Here is a 19,400-nt window from a genome sequence, read left to right on the forward strand (position 1 = left end):
CCCCCGCTCAACAACTTACGCCCCCCCCACCCCGCTCAACAACTTACGTTCACACCCCCCCCCCCCGCACCGGACCTCAGGTCACAGGTATCTGCCAAAATTGGACCGCGGACAAATTTAGTTGAGTACGCCTGCTCTAGCAGATGGAGGTTGGTATTAACAGTCTGTGGGTTTTGTGGTAATTGGACAGAATTAGAACATGTCATGGACTGTTGGTGGTTCTGGAGGACATGACGGTCTTTGAGATAATGCAGACGATGCTGAGGTCTACTGCAAGGACAGCATCATGACAAACTCTGCAAGACACACATTAATGCACATTAGAGGGTTTGTGTGTGTGTGTGTGTGTGTGTGTGTGTGTGTGTGTGTGTGTGTGTGTGTGTATGTATGTATGTGAGAGAGGTCACTACCATCAAAGTCTATGGTGCCATCTCCATTCAGGTCCATGTCTTTCAGGAGCCCCTCTAGTTCTCCTTTCTTCAGCTTCTCTCCCAGCAAAGCGTCAGCCGCCTCTTTCATCTCGCCAGGAGTGATCTTCCCATCCCCGTCTGTGTCAAACTAACACACTTTATCCCGAAACATTCTTCCATGGACAAACTGAACGACAAACTCCCACCAGATTTATAAAAGGCAAATGTGACATAGCATGAGCACGTCACACGTGAAATTTTATGTTTCACAGGTTAAGCTACTAGTGTGTGTGTGTGTGTGTGTGTGTGTGTGTGTGTGTGTGTGAAGCAGCTCACTTGTTTGAAGGAGCACTTAAGTTCTTTCAGTCCCATCATATGAGCTGTCTCCACCATCATCCTTGGCCCCATCAGCTCACAGAAATCATCAAAATCCATCAACCCTCCCACTGCAGAAACACACACACACACAGGATCATAGACTGTAGCAACAGAATAAAGAAAAAAATTAAGGTATTAAAAAATCTCATGCACACAAACTCAGTGTGTCCAATACAATAATTTGTTGTAACACACACACACACACACACACACACACACACACACACAAAATCAGCGAGTGCAGTTTTGTCACAGAATACCACACATGCATGGGACACTCACATCTCATCTTGATCTGCTGGATGATTTCGAGGAGCTCCATCTCCGTAGGCATGTAGCCCATTGTGCGCATGCACTCTGCCAGGTCTTTGTAGTTCAGGTAGCCATCCTGGTCATAGTCAAACTCCTTAAACGCCTCTGCCAGTTCTGAACAAAAATCTCGACATGCGTCCTCATTTTCTCTGAACACTACACCGTATGATTTGGTCAGACAGGCATTGCAGACACAGAGGCCCTTTGAAACGTAATGTTTGTAGTTGGCAAAAGGTGTAGTCTACAGAGAGCACTTATAAGATACTTTTAAGCACTTAAAAGACACAAGGAAGGGCTACTACACTTCCTGTCGTTGGATGTCTTTGTGAATAATCTATGTGGTGGTGCCTCTGTCAATTAGTTACATGTATTATAAATACTCACCATCTAATTCTAGCTGGGATAACTCTCTCTCCTAAAGAAGAAACAGAGGGGGCGTAGTCAGTCTGATGTGTATTTTTATGGTGCTAAAAGTTAATGTTTAAAATATGTACTTTGCACATTTCCTATTACACTAGATTTACATAACCACATTTCTCAGCGCTATCAAATGGTATCGTATTTCATTGTTTACTTAATCTCTATGAACAACTACAAGCCAAAGACATGCTTAGATCTGGGATTTCCCACAGCAGATTAACCAATCAGCCACGACTGTTACCTAAAACAGCCAATCAGTTTTTACAGCACTCACACTTGCAGATCTGCATCAACCTATGTGAAGTGTGCAGGACTAAAGCGCATGCCCAACCCCTCTTGTTTATATGTATCCGTCACCATGCTCTCTTACACGTCATCATGAATCACAATTCATTAATCACAAATCAATAATCACAGCACGGCGGCAAGGTCAAAGAGCTGAGTAGACCTGCACCAGTCCTCTGTAAGCAGAGGCAATTAGCTATACTAAAGAGCTTTTATTAGAGCTTCTTACCATGGGGATTAACCACTCCACACAGTTCAGAGGTCATTACACATGCACACAAACACACACACACATTGACCATGACTGGGTAGGTGAGTAGCAATAGATTTTATTAGCATATAGTATCATGAGTATCAAACAGCATGCTGACCGGCTTCAAGCTTTTATTGTATTGCAGCAAAATGGCATTCGTTTATTAACAGAGGTGGACCTTCCAGGTTTAGGGATTTTGCTCAGGCTTCCTGGATTGTGTTCATTCTACTAATTTTACCTGGCTTGCACAAATTAGAAAATCCAGCAAGCTTGAGTAATATCCTGGGAAGGAGTTTTACTTTATGAACCTGGAATGTCCACCTCTGTTTATTAATCATAATGTGCACAGTCTGTATATATTGTGTATAAGGGGGACAGAGAGAGTGTGCGTGTGTGTGTACCTGTCCAAAAAAACTGTTGAGTAGGTTTGTGTACATTTTGTTCATGGCTTCCTCATTGCAGGTCCGGCTTTTTATTTCCGTGGGTGTCTCTGCCTTCCAGAGGGCAGGTTTGGGAGGATGTCCTGCAGCTGACTGGGGAGATCTGACACTATAAAACAGAGAGAGGACTCCATCAGAAAACGGCTACCCTAATGTTCACCTCTCAAGCTCCACCCTGTTATCTAAAAAACCTCCACATACTGGAGGAAAAGTGAAGAGTTCCTATTGCTCACCTGCAAAGCATTAGCAACACCAAGGTTATGACATTGATAGCCAGTGACCACACATACTGCCATGCTAATATATATGTACAGATTCTAGAACTAATAGACAGATTCTAGAACTAGAACACTAGACATCTAATAAGTTCTTTAAAATGCTTCATTATTCTCAAATTAATGGAGTCATTTCTCCAATGATTCTTCTTCACATTGTGATACAGCTACTACACCAACGGCTAGGCTCTAGTTAATGAACTGTCAAAAGGTCAAACCACCACTGCCACATTCAGTTATACCCATCTGTGGAGAGCACCGTCTCTGCCTTCTGTGCCATTCTAGAAAAACACAAGAAAGAAACACATGCATGGATCTTGTATGTGTGTATGCAAGTGAGAAATCAATTGGGATGAAAATCTAAATGTGATGTTCACACTGTAAAAGCCAATACCATGATATCATGATAATTTCACTGCAGCCAACACACAGATAACTGATCCAGAATGGTGTAATAACTGATCTAGTTCAGCAGTTCCAGGCATTAAACTACCACTATACACAGCATCTTGATAAAACCCCTAATCCTGCAGCTCCATCCCGTCTTACCCTCCGTCAGTAGAACAGGTCCAAAAGGAGAAGAATGACAGCTAGACAAGTGATAACGTACTGATGTTCCTCCACCTCTCCACCCCGCAACACTCTTGGTGATCTTTCCATTTCTTGCCTTTTATGCCATCTTTACTCTCTTCCTGCCCTCCTCTGTTCTAACCCTCTCTTCATCCTCTCTTCCATCAGAGGACTAAGACGTGATTACCTGGCTAAATTGGGGCAGATTAAGCCCAGAAACATGTGAGTGCACGTGACAGAACAGGAAGAGATGGACTCCAGAACATTCCAGAACTAGAAGAATAGGACTCCAGAATATTCCAGAACTGGAGTAGTAGAAGGACTCCAGAACATTCTTCATAATTTCTCATAGCTTTTTGGATTTTACCAAGTTTACTAAGGAACTACTGCTTGATGCTTTGCTCAAGGTGAGGTCAGGATTTTGAGTGTGGGTTACTGTTAGCCATTCTGACCCATTAAGCTAATCTGGTTGTGCACTTACAATCACTGCCTTAAACAAAGATTACCTAATTTCAGTCCACTGACGAGTGCATCCGATTCTTAAATAGCTTATTGGACTCCTGCTGTATACAAACAGGTTGTTTAAGGCCTGTGTTTTTCTATTTTTAAGGTAACAATGTTTTACAATGTAAAGACAAAATAAAGTTTTTTTCATTTGACTGTTTTTGGGCTGAATACATCCTTCAACTTTAGACGAAGTTTAACAATTCTTTAAATATCGTTTCTTTGCATCATCTTCATGCCAATCTCCAAAAGCTCTCACACACTACCACATCATTTACTGCAATTCATCAGTAGTCTTTTTCAAGTTCAAATCTATGGTGTATTCTGTGAACAGGTGGCAAAGCAGTCTGGAAGTCGCTCTGGATATGAGCGTCTGCTTTATGCCCTAAATGTAAATGTTAATGTCACTGTCCAATCATGGACACCGTGAGCCTTCCCTTACGTAGTAAACGTTACCTATAATCACTTAACTAGTTCAGTGATTGGTGTTGGCCTCTCATGATTTTTACTATGCAATCATGAGAGGCCAACACCAATCACTGAACTAGTTAAGTGATTATAGGTAATGTTTACTACGTAAGGGAAGGCTCACGGTGTCCATGATTGGACAGTGACATTAACATTTACATTTAGGGCATAAAGCAGACGCTCATATCCAGAGCGACTTCCAGACTGCTTTGCCACCTGTTCACAAAATACACCATAGATTTGAACTTGAAAAAGACTACTGATGAATTGCAGTGAATATTGTATTTTTTAATGCATTATCTCCTTTTTCAGTGTTTTCTCAGTTTGAGCATTTTTCGGGACTGTTCTTCAAACAACTGTTTTTTCTCTCTTCATTTTGGACTCTTGCTGTGATTGTCAAAACTTCCAAACAATTTATAATGGTTTCAGTGCTCTTTCATTCTCTTCTTATTATATGACAGTGGACACGATATTTAAATTAATACATTATTTAAATAGATATAAATATTGGCGCTGGGATTAGAGGCAATGTTCATGAAATCATACACTTGCGCTTCGGCATTTTGCTTGAGTACTGACAGTCCCACTGTCTACATTGTGATTAGGAACAGGGCTGCCCCAGAGATCGTATATATATGGGTCATTTTACAAAAACGTCCACTTTTGACAGGTGGAAATTTTTCTTACATAAATTTCTTTTTTAGTATTTTAAATTATACTACATTATTACTGTACTAATTGGCTATAAGAACATACATAAGGTACACCTACAGGGTATCTGCACATTTTTAAATCTCAAATTCAATGACTTTTAAGACCTTTTTAATACCTCTCACAAGAAAAAATAATACTATTACTGGGGATGCAGGTGTGTTCCACATCGTTGACGGGGGGGGGGGGGGGCGAACGAGAATTGTTGACCGGGGGGAATTGTTGACGTTGTTGAGTATGGAGCTATTATAGTGTCACCAGAACCTGAACCTGAAATCATTATTACTTGAAAAAACAGTCTGTAAAATCCTCGCAGGTATGCAAAAATTCGAGTTAAAATTCAGGTTCAGGTCGAAATTCAGGTTCGGGTCGCAATTCAGGTTCGGGTCGCAATTCAGGTTCGGGTCAAAATTCAGGTTCGGGTCGTAATTCAGGTTCGGGTCGAAATTCAGGTTCAGGTCGAAATTCAGGTTCGGGTTGAAATTCAGGTTCAGGTTGAAATGCGGTTCATCCGGGATACGTAGGATGAGCAAACAAACTCAGAGCTAATCGAACTGCATCTGGCCAATCACAAAACATATCAGAGGTCATTAAGAGGCGCGTCTTTCTGCTAAATTTCCTGTAAGAGTGCGGTCCCTGTTTGGCGTGTAAGTAGCATGTAAGCAGCACGAAAGTGACCACTGTGCCACCCAGAAATGGCACCTTGTGGCAGCTGCCACATAATCGTGGCACTTAGTGTGACCAGTGCTGCGTGACTGTGGTCTCCGTTGTCCAGAAACGCCGCCTGCCTCTGCTGACAGACATCTAAAGACTCTTGGGTGACTCTGCGTATCGGCCACTCGCTTAAAATCATCCCGACGAGCTCCGAATCGCCATTTGTTGAAATGAAGATGGTTCATAACTTTTGTTTAAAAATTATGTTGAGTGAAATACTAGCCGACATCCAGCTAGACAGCTCTATATTACTAGTTCAGAATACTGTTTAGCGATAACGTCGAATTAAGATTATAGCAGGGTACGTGAATCTACAGTGGTAGACCGTTAACGACAGCACTAAATTTAAAGGGTTTATTATTATAGATGTATGGTTATCAGTGAATGTTCCTACACGCCATCAGCGTCATTTAAACCTCTGCGAGCGAATGGCATCGCATTTAGTATTTGTGCAATTTGTAGTATATTTTGCTTTGTATTGGTTTATATTGTTAGTCTAGATTACGTCTGTTACGACCCCACGATATCATGGGTCTAGGTTTGGGGTGTGGGGTAGTAGCATGTGCGTAGTGGACAAGATGAAATTAAAGAAGAACGCGAAAACCAGACGGATACGTAAGAAAACGCTTTACTGCAGAGTGGTAATGGGTAGAAGAGCCTTTTCTACGCAGCAAAACACTGAACAGACACGTACGTACAAAAATACACGATTGACCATAAACCAACCAAGGAAAGGAGCAGTAGACGGCACCAAAGAAAATAAACAAACAAAATATACTAGTTAACAAAGCAAGACTCACACCTTACTAACATAAATAAAGAAAATATATCTACGACGATAATCTCAAACAAATATACATACACGGTGCCCGCCTCTATACTGGTGTTTCTTATAAAATATCCCTGCATGGGTGTCTATATAATTGTGCACATGCTACTACGTTCTTACTCCATGGTGGCGATTTTCACAACGCTATTCATGACAAAAGCTATCGCACAAACCCTCACCTCTCACATGAGAATCATGAGCTACAGTTTCTCAAAAGTCACACACAACCGTAAAGGCAATAAATGCTCGCGTCGCCTCCCGGCAACTTCCAGCAACTCCGTCATGCAGATTATGAAGCCGAATATCCTACCCCTCATCCAAATCACGATCTTCGATTGGCCGACAGAATCCACCCGTACCGAGGCAATCCACCTGTTAAACCAAAATTAACCGAAAGAGAAAACAACCTCCCCAAAATCCACAGTTCACGTAACACCGCAGCATCAGCCATCAACCACCGAGCGGCTACTGCCACTCATTGTCTACCACTAATCTAAATTCGACATTATCGTTAAAGAGTATGTGTTCTGTATGAGAGCATGTGGTGTGTGCATGGGCAGTGGCGTGCACAGACATTTTGGGGGGCAAGTGCTGGGGGGAAGGGGGGGGGGGCACTTTTTAGCGCACGTGGAACAATTCATTATAAAAAAATTACAAGCGCATGTTGAATGAAATTTGACTTTTATTAGTAACATTCTCTAAACGTGAGTTTTCAATGGAAAAAGTCACACCGCCAACTGATAAAATCCATATCCAATATTAACTATAGTCATTGTCCTTCAGTTAACTTCTGTTTACCCTCCACTGTCTGCAGGCATTGTTGCATATATTTTGCAATTAGTAAATCAATATAGGCTTACAATTAAGACAGTAAAAAGACCAAAAAGTACGAGAATGAGTTATAGGCTACTGACTGTTGTCATTACACGAATGCAGATGGACATTTTTCACAGGTAATGGGGAACTTCCCGTTTCTTCTTTCACAAACGAATGTGTTAATTTATGTTGCCTAACAAAACGTATACAACAGAAAACGTTCAGCTTAACACATAGATTTGCAAACTCTACCTTAATTATTTGTATGTGGTCGTCCTCACGTTATCTATCACTGATTTGGGCTAGTGCGACTAGTTTATCAGGTGACCATCGGCTAAAAATGCTTAGTAGTTTGGTGCTGTATGAGACATTTTACTGCACAACAAAATGATTTCACGTTGGGCTTAGAGGACAAACGGTACGATTTGACTTGATGTGTATGTGACCTGGCTGGTGGGGACGGGAGAAGAAGTCTATCTGTGAGCGTGTGTGCTGTGCTGAAGACGCTTCCTTCCACTCGCTGAACTGAACTGCTGCTGCAGCGCATCTGGTGTGACAAAGGAATAGAGAGGTCGGGTGTGTGCGAGGTGGTGGCGCATTTCAGGGCATTGTTTTTAATCGCTCAGGTTTTCAAAAGATCATTTCAAACCGACCTCAGTAAAATGATAATAATAAAAAACGAAGTTTCAAAAGGGCACTTTCGTTGATAAAGGGCAGAGTTGGGGTCTAATTGTGCACGCCACTGTGCACGGGTAAGTTTGAGTGTTTTCGTGTTTATCTGTACTCGTTCTCTGGTATGTTCGCTTTAGTCATCCGTGTAGCGGACCACTTGGATTAATCACACAAACAATGCTCGGAGCCTCTACTGGTGTATCTTTATTCTCTCCTCCTTTCGCCACCGACATTTGACACCGTGAAAACTACAAAATGTGGCAAAAAATAAAAAATAAACACAAATGCCCTAGCACCATACCTCACAGATAATGTGTAGAACAGGGTCCAAACTTTAAATGCGTCACTCCTAGCAAACTTGCACATGAACTCAACTTTATGTTATGAGCCGCAGCTCTTACTGAAAACAAAACAACAATCACATCTCCCTTCGTTTCAAATTAAATAAATCACTCTTTTGGATTAATACAATTTTTCTTCCTACCTCCTTCTGCTTCCAATGGCGCTAAGTTTGAACTTTGTTTTACATTTGACATACAACAACACAAAAAAAACGAAGCCAACTACAGTAAAATATCTTCCACAAGTGTCAACAAGGAATATAACAAGTAATTCGTTTGTTCTTGTGTTTTTTCAAACTCTGGAGCAACGTACATCGAACGCGCACAGAAGAACTCGCGCTGAAGAGCTCGCGCTGAAAGTCTCGTGCCGAAAGTTTAGTTCAGCGATAACAGGAGGTAGCAGAATAATCAAATATTCAATAATAAACAAATAAATAAATATAAGGCTGTCATTTACAATCCGTGTTGTGTCGCTGTAGTGGTTTGTGGTGTCGTCTAGTTTAGTCATGCTTCATCATGATCGTGCTGTCCGTGTGTCTTCTATTATATTAACGTAGTTAATTTAATGTTAAATGTGAAACCCCTTATATAAAATGCTCTTCTCATCAAGTGTCCTCCCACTGATAACACTTCACCCCCACGTCACAACATAAAACAGATTTATTACAGATTGTTCATCAGTGAACGTTCATCACGCCATCAGCATCATTTAAACCACTGCGAGCGAGTGGCATCGCATTTGTAGGATTCGTGGAAATGAAGATGGTTTATATTTTTTGTTTGTTAATTTATGTTGGGTGAACGATTCGGAGCTGACCGACAGCTCCAAACTACGAGTTCAGGATGCTGTTTAACGATTATGTCGGGAGCCGCTCGGCTGACAATCTAGACTAACAATATAAACCAATACAAAGCGAAATATACTACAAATTGCACAAATACTAAATGCGATGCCATTCGCTCGCAGAGGTTTAAATGACGCTGATGGCGTGTAGGAACATTCACTGATAACCATACATCTATAATAATAAACCCTTTAAATTTAGTGCTGTCGTTAACGGTCTACCACTGTAGATTCACGTACCCTCCTATAATCTTAATTCGACGTTATCGCTAAACAGTATTCTGAACTAGTAATATAGAGCTGTCTAGCTGGATGTCGGCTAGTATTTCACTCAACATAATTTTTAAACAAAAGTTATGAACCATCTTCATTTCAACAAATGGCGATTCGGAGCTCGTCGGGATGATTTTAAGCGAGTGGCCGATACGCAGAGTCACCCAAGAGTCTTTAGATGTCTGTCAGCAGAGGCAGGCGGCGTTTCTGGACAACGGAGACCACAGTCACGCAGCACTGGTCACACTAAGTGCCACGATTATGTGGCAGCTGCCACAAGGTGCCATTTCTGGGTGGCACAGTGGTCACTTTCGTGCTGCTTACATGCTACTTACACGCCAAACAGGGACCGCACTCTTACAGGAAATTTAGCAGAAAGACGCGCCTCTTAATGACCTCTGATATGTTTTGTGATTGGCCAGATGCAGTTCGATTAGCTCTGAGTTTGTTTGCTCATCCTACGTATCCCGGATGAACCGCATTTCAACCTGAACCTGAATTTCAACCCGAACCTGAATTTCGACCTGAACCTGAATTACAACCCGAACCTGAATTTCGACCCGAACCTGAATTACGACCCGAACCTGAATTTTGACCCGAACCTGAATTGCGACCCGAACCTGAATTGCGACCCGAACCTGAATTTCGACCTGAACCTGAATTTTAACTCGAATTTTTGCATACCTGCGAGGATTTTACAGACTGTTTTTTCAAGTAATAATGATTTCAGGTTCAGGTTCTGGTGACACTATAATAGCTCCATAGTTGAGGCCGTATACTCCAGCGCTAGGAATCTAGCACTAGGACCCTAGAGCGGTTATTTTCTGCATGGTCCTAGCGCTAGATTCGGCAAAGTTCACATCGCGCCAGAACAACTGAACAACACACACTTATAATAATTTAATGCCTCCCCTCATAAAATTCCAGACATTTTAAGAAATTTTTAGGCCTTGAATATGGAAAACTAAATTTAAGACATTTTAAGACTTTTTAAGGACCCGCGGGTACCCTGACCTAAATGGCTTTTTGCCTTTTTTGTACATTTATTTGAAGATTTCATATACTGTTACCCATCAGGATTGTAACACCAGTGACGGTAACACCAGTGACAACTGTCATAACAAATCTATTTTACAAAATAGCTGCCACAGGGAATCAAACCACATGTTGACAGTCATGAACTACTCACTGAATTATGTATAAATTAACCCATTTTTATTATTCCATGTTCATTTTCCAAAGATTAAAGTAGGGCATACCAGTGACTTGCACTGAAGCTTCGAAGGAAACCTTATGGTAGATGATAAAATTTATAAAAAATGAAAAATGACATTGAACTTACAATGCGTCTGTTTTCATTAATCTTCAGAGAGGAAACAAAATGATTTCCTGTGATGTCATCAGCATGGCTTTGTATATTAAAATAATAGTCTTTTGTCATACGGTAACACCAGTGACATGAATATAGGGGACGTACACATTTATTATGTATTTTATTATATTTATTTGCAATATTGTATTTTTAAATATTTTGTGTGACATATTGGATCTTTATGGACACATAACTGCAGTTGAGTTAATAAAGTATATGTTTTCCATTAAGAAATAAAAGCCCTTAGTTTCCCAGCATGACAGCGAGGACAGACATTTTTGGGCATAGTGGTACCTCGAGATACGAGCTGCTCTATATACGAGCAATCCAAGATACGAGCACCGAGACGAGCAAAATTTCTGTTCGACACCCGAGTGCACGCTCGAGATAGGAGCATGAACCACTAGGTGGCAGTACAGTACTATATGGAAAAAAAATCATTAATCAGCTCAAAGACACACTCAAACGCTTTTCTTTCTCTCCCTCCCCCACAACCTTAGGTTCAAAAACACAAACATACCTGTATGTGCGGAGATGACGTCATTTAGCGCGTTCTAGCAGCCAATAGCGTTTTTTTTATTATTGAGGTGTTGGTAAGGTCGACTCCTGTACCCGGTCATCACAGCCATTCGCACGTGTGCTTTGCAACGAGTAACAGTACGTACGGTGTATACAGTACAGTATTTCAATACTACAAACGTTTTTTGTAGTACTGTAATAACTATTTCTCCTACATTTATTTTATTGTTTAATTATACATGTTGCGTGTGCCTTTATTAATAAAGAACGTGTCTTTTTTTCCACATTTACGCTAGTTTTGTGACTTTTTTAAGGACCGGAACCAATTACAATACTTTACATTGTTAAATTGCTTCGAGAACCGAGCAGTTCGAGATACGAGCACGGGTCTGGAACGGATTAAACTCGTATCTCGAGGTACCACTATACTTGGAAAAACACTAAAATGGTTGAAAAGAAAAAGTGACTATCAAAAAGATATAATTGTTCAAATATCATGTTGTTTTGTCTTAAAATGTAAATAAATCCCTAAATTTGATGGGTTTTAAAATGCAACTGCCCTGTTAAGTCTAGGGACAGAAAAGTGGACATTTCTGTAGAATGACCCACATACATAGGCCTATACGGTCTCTGGGCTGCCCTCACTGACCCGGCTCAGGGATCACGGCACACGCAGCGCCGTGCCCTAGTGCCTGTAAATGTAACTTTTAATGGTCCAATGAAGGTAATTTAAAAACCAGGACATTTCCTCACTTAAAAACCCGGGACGCCAGGGACAGGACGTGAAATACGGACATGTCCCGGGAAATACGGACGTTTGGTCACGTTTAGTAACGTTCTGACTACTTGTTCGATGTTATAAAATCTAGCGTGTCACATAATTAGGCCTACTATCTAGCAGAGTGTGAAGCTAAACATGTATTCATTATAAAGCAGATCTGGGCATTCACAGATGGCCGAGTTTAAGGACTGCAATTTGAATCGCTATTACGAGAGTAGTAAACGCGCAGAGAAATACAATAAGAAGACTGGAAAAGGAAGCGTTTGTCCCTCTTCAGGTGAACCGCAACAAAACGGATCGAGGGGAATTTTGACATTCAGCTGCAAAGCAGATATTTTGGGCATGTTCTGGACGAGAGCTGTGATGATACAGCTTACTGACCTTTACTTTTCATTGTCCGCACAATACGAAAATGAAAGTATAAATCACCACTCCCTCTTCAGGTTGTAGCTGTGCGTCGTATGCAGATTTGCTCTGTCCAACCTTTCTAGTGTTTAAACTGTAGGCTACATTTTTCACGTTTCTTTACAGAAATGTTATCGTATGCTTTCCTGCTATTCCTTGGGTCTCAGCTCGTTAAGGGTTCAGGTAAGAGCTTTGTGGTTAGACTCGTTACTGTAGCTTAACAGATAGCCTAATGCACGTTCCCTCCCCCCCGTGTGTTTTTAGCTGAACTGATCACTCCTACAAATCCCTCCCGAAATACTACAATGCTAATATTTTTACTACGGTGCCAGTTCGTGATTAAAGTATTAGTGCAACTGTACTCTCCCGTTCTGTGCTAGATCTGCCTGTGAAGTGCGCTACTGATGAAGTCTTGGGATCACTTGGCTCCTCCGTGGTTCTTCCATGTTGGCTTAACCCTCCGCTGAATGTTGAGGACATGGAGATCCGTTGGTACCGTCCAAACCATTACAGAGAGCCGGTCCTGCTCTACCTCAATCGGAAGATTGTATCAGACCAACAAGAGGATAGGTACAGGAACCGAAGCTCTTTAAGCCTGCGAGAGGAGCACTCCACCGGGCTGAAGGGGGGAGATGTGTCCATCAGGCTGGAGAACCTCACCCTGGCGGATCAGGGGGTGTTTAACTGCTTTGTGAGTGGAGATAACGCATATGGAACCGGAACATTAAGTCTAAATTTAATTGGTAAGTTGAAAATATTATGTATATAATATTATATTAATATACAGTTCCATTGTGATCGTAAACTCTTAATGTTTGCTAACAAGTTCAGAACTAGTTTACAGACATCTTATGAAAATCAGCCAGTGGAATGTCATATTTCAACATTTATTTCCTTTTTGTCTCAAACTCCGCCTCTGTCATTCCCCTTTTCCTTTGCTAATCTTCTATGCACAATTGCCCCACCCTCTTCTCTCTCTCTACTCCATCTCACCCCCTCAGCTCTGGGCTCCTCACCTGTCCTCTCTCTGCAGCCCCAGGGTGACCTGATAAACGTTACCTGCAGGTCCTGTGGATGGCTGCCAAGACCGGAGGTCGAGTGGAAGTCTGATAAACAGACCACCCTTCATACAGGTGGTCTCATCTTCAGCCAAGATGTAGATGAACTGACCTGTGTCCACAGCTGGGTTCTCCGCTCCCCCTCTAAAGCAACGTCGGTCTCCTGCTACATCTCTCTATCCGGAGTAGGAGAGAGGGATGGACATGTGGATATTCGAAATATTGTCGCCGTAGGTGAGGAAATATTCTAATAATTTGATATGCTCAACATGTTCTGTGACTTCATTGTTGTTTTCTGGATGGAATGTGATGAAGTCTTCCGAGATTAAAGGTGCAGTTAGTGATTATGTGACATTTACTTTGCCCATTGCATATTACTGCTTATGACTTTCCTTTGCCACATATGTTGTCACCTGAAAGAGAAAAGGAAGCTTTTATTATATGTGGTAATTTATTGAATTAAAGCCCTTCTTAGTGTTTTTTTTTTTGGGGGGGGGGGGGGGGGGGGGGGTTATTAATTTTTTAACTTTTACACTAAAAATACTTTTATAACAAGACATGCATTGTACGTTAACTAACAAGGAAATTCATTATGTTAAAAATATTTTAAGAATTAAAGGAAGTCATCTTTACCTCCATAAAGTAGCAAACAATAGTTCTCAAAATTAGTATTTATTTACTATTATTATCATAATTACTATTATTACATTTATATTTTTCCCTACAACAAGCTGCTCTCATGAGACGAAGTAAAATTGTTTTGCGGTCAGCGGACTATGGTTTGAGGTTTTAAATATATCCAGTCTCAAGTTGATTTGTGGTCAGTAACTGACTGCTGACTCAGCACTGCAAGCGTATGCTAGAAGATGGGCTAAAACTCTTGACCGCACGTGTGGCGTGTCTCAAACAACTGACAGCTCAACACATCAAGCGAGCACTGTCCCAGGAGTCTGTGCGGGCTGTACCATAAATCGTTTATACTTATTATGGTGTGACATTGGTTAACTCCACAACCCCCAGCACCGACTAACACAGAAGACAGAGAGGGGCCGTGGAAAGCTCTCTTCGTTGTCGCCGTGTTGGCTGTGGTGGCTCTACTCGGCCTCGGTGTCTACTTCTACAGAAAATACAAGACAGGTTAGGTCTCCTGTGAATGCTTGTTCCTGCTTGGACATTAATGCTGTGTAACATCGCATGTTGTAGCTATTGGAGATCGTTCATTGTAGCATTTTTGTGTTGTAGGATATGTGCCAGCCAATAGAGGTAAGAGTTGTTCTTCTGGTGTTTAATCTTTCTCACGTTTGTGACACAAACTGATTGGCTATAACAGTCTGTTTTGTCTCGTCAGACGAAGAGGCTAAGGAAACAGGTATGAACGTACTGCGTATCTCACAACTACACTTGACTTCACTTTGATAAAGTCATTTAAAACTACAACAAAAACCTACATTACCAACCTGCAAGGAATGATGTGTCAATCATGGATATTTGCATTGGTTGCTTTTTATTCAGTTAAGCGACCTAATCATTTACATAATTATTTGCCTATGGTTAGGGTCGGAGCAAATGAGAAAAGAACGTGTACCATCCGTAGCCATATTTATGACAGGTAACATTTGACTTGACTTTCTCAAATTATTTGAAATAAATAAATTTAAGGCATACTGAGAAAAATGTCAGTTGTATATATGGTTGTATTTACTCTCTGGTTGCCTCCCATTTGATAATTTTTTACATATTTAAATTAATTTTCAGCTTGCCCTAAAACAAACATGGAAGAGCTGAGAAGAGAAGCAGGTATAGTTATGTATTGTCTGATATACAGAACTTGTTCAAAATACAAGCATATTTGAGGAATTGTAGCACAAGCCTTTGTTAACTCAAATGCTTTCTTCCCCACAGTGAGCATCAAACTACTTAAGCAGGCCTGTCAATATTTAACCATTAAAGACAAAGCTGTAAGAGATGGGGAAAGTGCTGCTGATACCCACGAGGGACCTGGTTTTCCATATCATTTATCAGTACGTGGAACAGATGCTTTCAGCAGTGGGCGTGCATACTGGGAAGTGGCATTAACATTACCTAATACAGCACCCAAAACATCATGGCTCATTGGAGTCACCAGCGCATCAGATTTAAGCAATTTACCTAAAATCAAGAATGAATTTACCCCATCCAAAGGGTTTTGGTTTCTTTACTCAAGTAAAGAAACTGGCCTCAATATTAATTCTGAACCTGAAGTCTCTCTCCCCACTCTCACTCCGATGCCTGAGATCATTGGAGTTTTTCTAGACTATGACCAAGGTGAGCTATCATTTTACAACGCTAAAGAGGGTATACATCTGGTTACGATGAAAACACAATTCCATGGGGAGGTTGCGCCTCTCTTTAACCCAGGGATAAATGATAAAGCTCCTCTTAAAATCCATGACATCAAGACCCAGCCCAAAGTGTAGCAGCCCCAGGACTCCTGTAGAGGGTGCTAGTTCTCCAACTGACAACTCAAGTGAGTCCCCCATAATGACACCAATGCCTCATTGTGTGCATTCTTGTATGCATACATTTGAATTCAAAATCTTAAAGTTACTTCATAGATCCTTTTCATATTTTTACAACTATATAAAAACACACTACATATTAAAAATGTTTTCTCCCACATTTACCTTTGAGGGTGGGATAGCAGAATATGATTTAAAACAATGTTTAGCTTTACACTCTGCTAGACAATAATTGTGTCTAATACTAGATTTTATAACATTGAACAAGTAGTCAAACACCAACATAAGTCAGGATTTCTTTATTTTTTGTGCATCAGTAAATTGCCCATAAATAAATGTAATATAGGAATTGCAGATTCTGTATGTAGAAGTTTAAATCTACAAATGACTGCACACATTAACAAGCATGCAGCATTGCACATTCTCCAAAACTGGGCAGTTGTTTGTCGAGTGTGTATTTATATTGTAACAAACTGCAGAACTGTTAGGACAGATAGATTCGGCTGTTAGCTTGTAAGAGGCAGCTCCCAACTGTACAGGCATTATTCAAAATCTTCACAGTAAAACACCTGCTTTTGTGTTCGGTCATAATAAGAAACTAGACGCTAGAGCAGAAGAATTGTACTCATGCACTGTTTGACGTTTCTGCTAGGAAATTCATTGTTTTTGGCACAGACATCGTTTTTGTGATCAGGACAGATGTATTGTAACATGTTATATTTCTTCTGACACCTAGCAGTTATATAGTATTTATATGTGCATGCTAGGCTTGGTAAAAAAAATTGTATTTGTAGTTACATTTTTTTATTTTATTTACATTTTTTAAAGAGATCTGGTATGATTTTTTACATTTTTATTTTGGAATTCTGCATGTCATCAATCAAATTAGCAGATCTTAGCTATAAAGACTTAAATTAAATGCTGGTTTATGTAACTAGCAAAATATGTCTGAGGACCTTTGTCAAAGCTGCACCTTAGACTTTAATATCTTTTTCTATTTGACTGAACGCATATGCCAGCCAGTATGATCTCGATGAAGATCCCGTTGTGAATAATTTCAGTCATGATCATATAATTACAGTATCAGTCATATTTTTAGTTTAAAAGATTTTAGCATTTTTCATTCTGGAAAGTTTCTCTGTATTTGAGGGCATTTATACTTGTTGCCCTTTTTAAATTCATAATGTTGTGTTTGTATATTTAATAATTTTAAAGCTTATAGTATTTGTGTAAATGACTAAGCTAGCTAATGAGAAATTCTGTCCAACTCTATTTCTAACATACTTCACATGTACATTATGTGGAAGACTACATGATACAGTGGCAGGCAGGAATGAACATGCACGTTCAAGCGTTTTTATGTGATGATAAATCAGTAAGCACTAGTGGAGAAAGCAGATTTTCTAATCTTAGAAAATGTTTTCTTGGAACTTTTGCCCCAAGACGGACACTGGATAATTATCTAGCCTAAAGGAAGTAACTTTGCAAGATGAGTCTAGTGACACAAAACTTGCCATCATTCCAGCCAGGGGAAGGACCCCTATCATCAATGGAGGAGTAAAGGCTCTCGGGTCTTATTCAACCAATGTTTCCCTACCAGCGTATGATTAAGAACTGGACTGAAGTTGATACCTAGGTTAAACCCTGTGTCTATGCCATCTGAACATTAGTGATCTGTAATAAATACACCGCTTAGGACCCCTCATGTGTTAATGGGTCCAGTCCAAGTGCTGTTCAGTGTATAATCATTGATATCTCCCATTATTGTGGATCATATGCTCATATGCTATGTCATTTTAGACTTATGCATTACCAAATATTAGTGTGTGCTGTGTTATTTTAGACTTATGCTTGACCAGATATTAGTGTGTCGTTTTTTTTGTTTTGTTTTTTTTTTTTTAGACATAACCATATGTGATTGTTGTCTTAGATCTAGGCATACCCAGGTATTAATGTGTGCTGTTATTTCAGACGTATGCATATCCGTGTACTTCAGTATGTTACTTCAGATTCATCTCTGTCTATGCATTATAGGACATATGTCATCTAAATGTACAAGCTCAGCAAGTCAGCTCTAATGGTTAGCAGTGTAACTGACCAATAAGTTTACTGGATAACACCCCTAAAATTTACTTAGTGTTTCACAAGTCAGAATTAGTGGAGAGGAGTGGAACCAAAGACAGAACAATGCTACCAGTTCCAGCCTCCAAGAAGGTAGTTGGACAGGTGCCAAGACATCGCTACTAAGTTCGAACTTCCGATCTTCATCCACCAAGCAAGATCTTCTTTAGCCTCTTGAGATGAAACAAGTACTTAGAACTACATTGTTTTATATGTCGTTTTAGTCAAATTTGCTCTCATTCATCTAGCCTTTTAAAAGTTATTTCATTTTAATTTCAATCAGATAAATTAAAAGTTAATTCAGCTCGGCCAGCAGACATTGATTTTAGTTTTAGCCAACGTAAAGAGAACAAACATAGACGAAAGTTCAACTGAGCACCTGCGAGCCACCGCTGTGGCCTTCTGTGAAGACTTCACTAACCAAGGAAATTAGGAGCAGCCTGAACTAGGCCGGCTCAGTGAACGTCTTAGAGCTGAACCTGAGAAAGGTCCCCGGGTCGTGTAAGCACCAACTGCAAGGCCAAGATCCGCATTCCAAGACAGCGCATCGAGTCTAGTCTGCCTTTGAAAATTTTGACAGTTGACCGCCCATGGACAGGTTCCCCTTTCAAACTTGAAGTAAGCTGCTATTACACGTTGCTTCAGGTGCCGGCCTTTAATCGTCTTGTTTCTGTAGAGTTCGCTCTCTCCATAACATTTGGTATGGCTAGCTCTCTTCATTAGCCTCTGTCTGGGTTTCTGCTTTCTTTCTGATTTCCTCCTGAAGCCCTCATTTTCCACTTGATCCTACTTTGTTTATGGAAGGTTTACTGAAGTCCATTCATAGTTGTATAATTGTTTTTTTTGCCTTCTTTTTGATTTATAGGTAAGCAAGCTTACCTATTAGAATTAGCTACTTTTCTGAGCAAAATCATTCCACACGTAATGCTTATAATTGTGATATTAACCATTTAATAAATATTTGAATATTTATTCATTGATTTGGTCATGGTAGTAAATATATATATTTTGGTCCATGTGTATTAGGTCACTGCGCAGATTCCGTATTCATTCTTCGGTAATGAGACTGATTCAATAAATATGCCATATTTTGTCAATTGTGATTTTTCACCACAATCGAAATTTGTCCTC

General features: G+C 40.4%; 2 protein-coding genes across 10 annotated transcripts; one reads left to right on the forward strand and one right to left on the reverse strand.

The window, feature by feature from the left end:
* Window positions 1-73: 73 nt before the first annotated feature.
* LOC143521813 (calcium-binding protein 4) lies at window positions 74-12,708 on the reverse strand. 9 transcript variants are annotated; one of them, XM_077015238.1, is made up of 9 exons: window positions 12,569-12,586; window positions 3,016-3,054; window positions 2,700-2,731; window positions 2,460-2,607; window positions 1,485-1,515; window positions 1,071-1,214; window positions 747-856; window positions 411-558; window positions 74-296 (listed from the first exon to the last, which is right to left on the reverse strand). In XM_077015238.1, exons 4-9 carry the CDS (start codon window positions 2,502-2,504, stop codon window positions 268-270), a joined length of 507 nt encoding a protein of 168 aa, XP_076871353.1. In that variant the 5' UTR covers window positions 2,505-2,607; window positions 2,700-2,731; window positions 3,016-3,054; window positions 12,569-12,586; the 3' UTR covers window positions 74-267. The 9 variants fall into 9 exon arrangements, with proteins under 9 accessions (XP_076871353.1, XP_076871308.1, XP_076871288.1 ...); XM_077015193.1 differs by lacking the exon at window positions 2,700-2,731 and having other exon boundaries at window positions 12,569-12,708; XM_077015173.1 differs by having other exon boundaries at window positions 2,700-3,054; window positions 12,569-12,662.
* On the forward strand, window positions 12,636-19,361 carry LOC143521804 (butyrophilin subfamily 1 member A1-like). The gene is made up of 9 exons (XM_077015153.1): window positions 12,636-12,775; window positions 12,973-13,335; window positions 13,594-13,884; window positions 14,671-14,787; window positions 14,893-14,913; window positions 14,999-15,019; window positions 15,206-15,259; window positions 15,406-15,447; window positions 15,553-19,361. Exons 1-9 carry the CDS (start codon window positions 12,721-12,723, stop codon window positions 16,104-16,106), a joined length of 1,518 nt encoding a protein of 505 aa, XP_076871268.1. The 5' UTR covers window positions 12,636-12,720; the 3' UTR covers window positions 16,107-19,361.
* The last annotated feature ends 39 nt before the right edge of the window (window positions 19,362-19,400 follow it).

This window comes from Brachyhypopomus gauderio, chromosome 1, assembly GCF_052324685.1.
Source record: "Brachyhypopomus gauderio isolate BG-103 chromosome 1, BGAUD_0.2, whole genome shotgun sequence".
In the NCBI taxonomy this organism is placed as follows: Eukaryota; Metazoa; Chordata; class Actinopteri; order Gymnotiformes; family Hypopomidae; genus Brachyhypopomus; species Brachyhypopomus gauderio.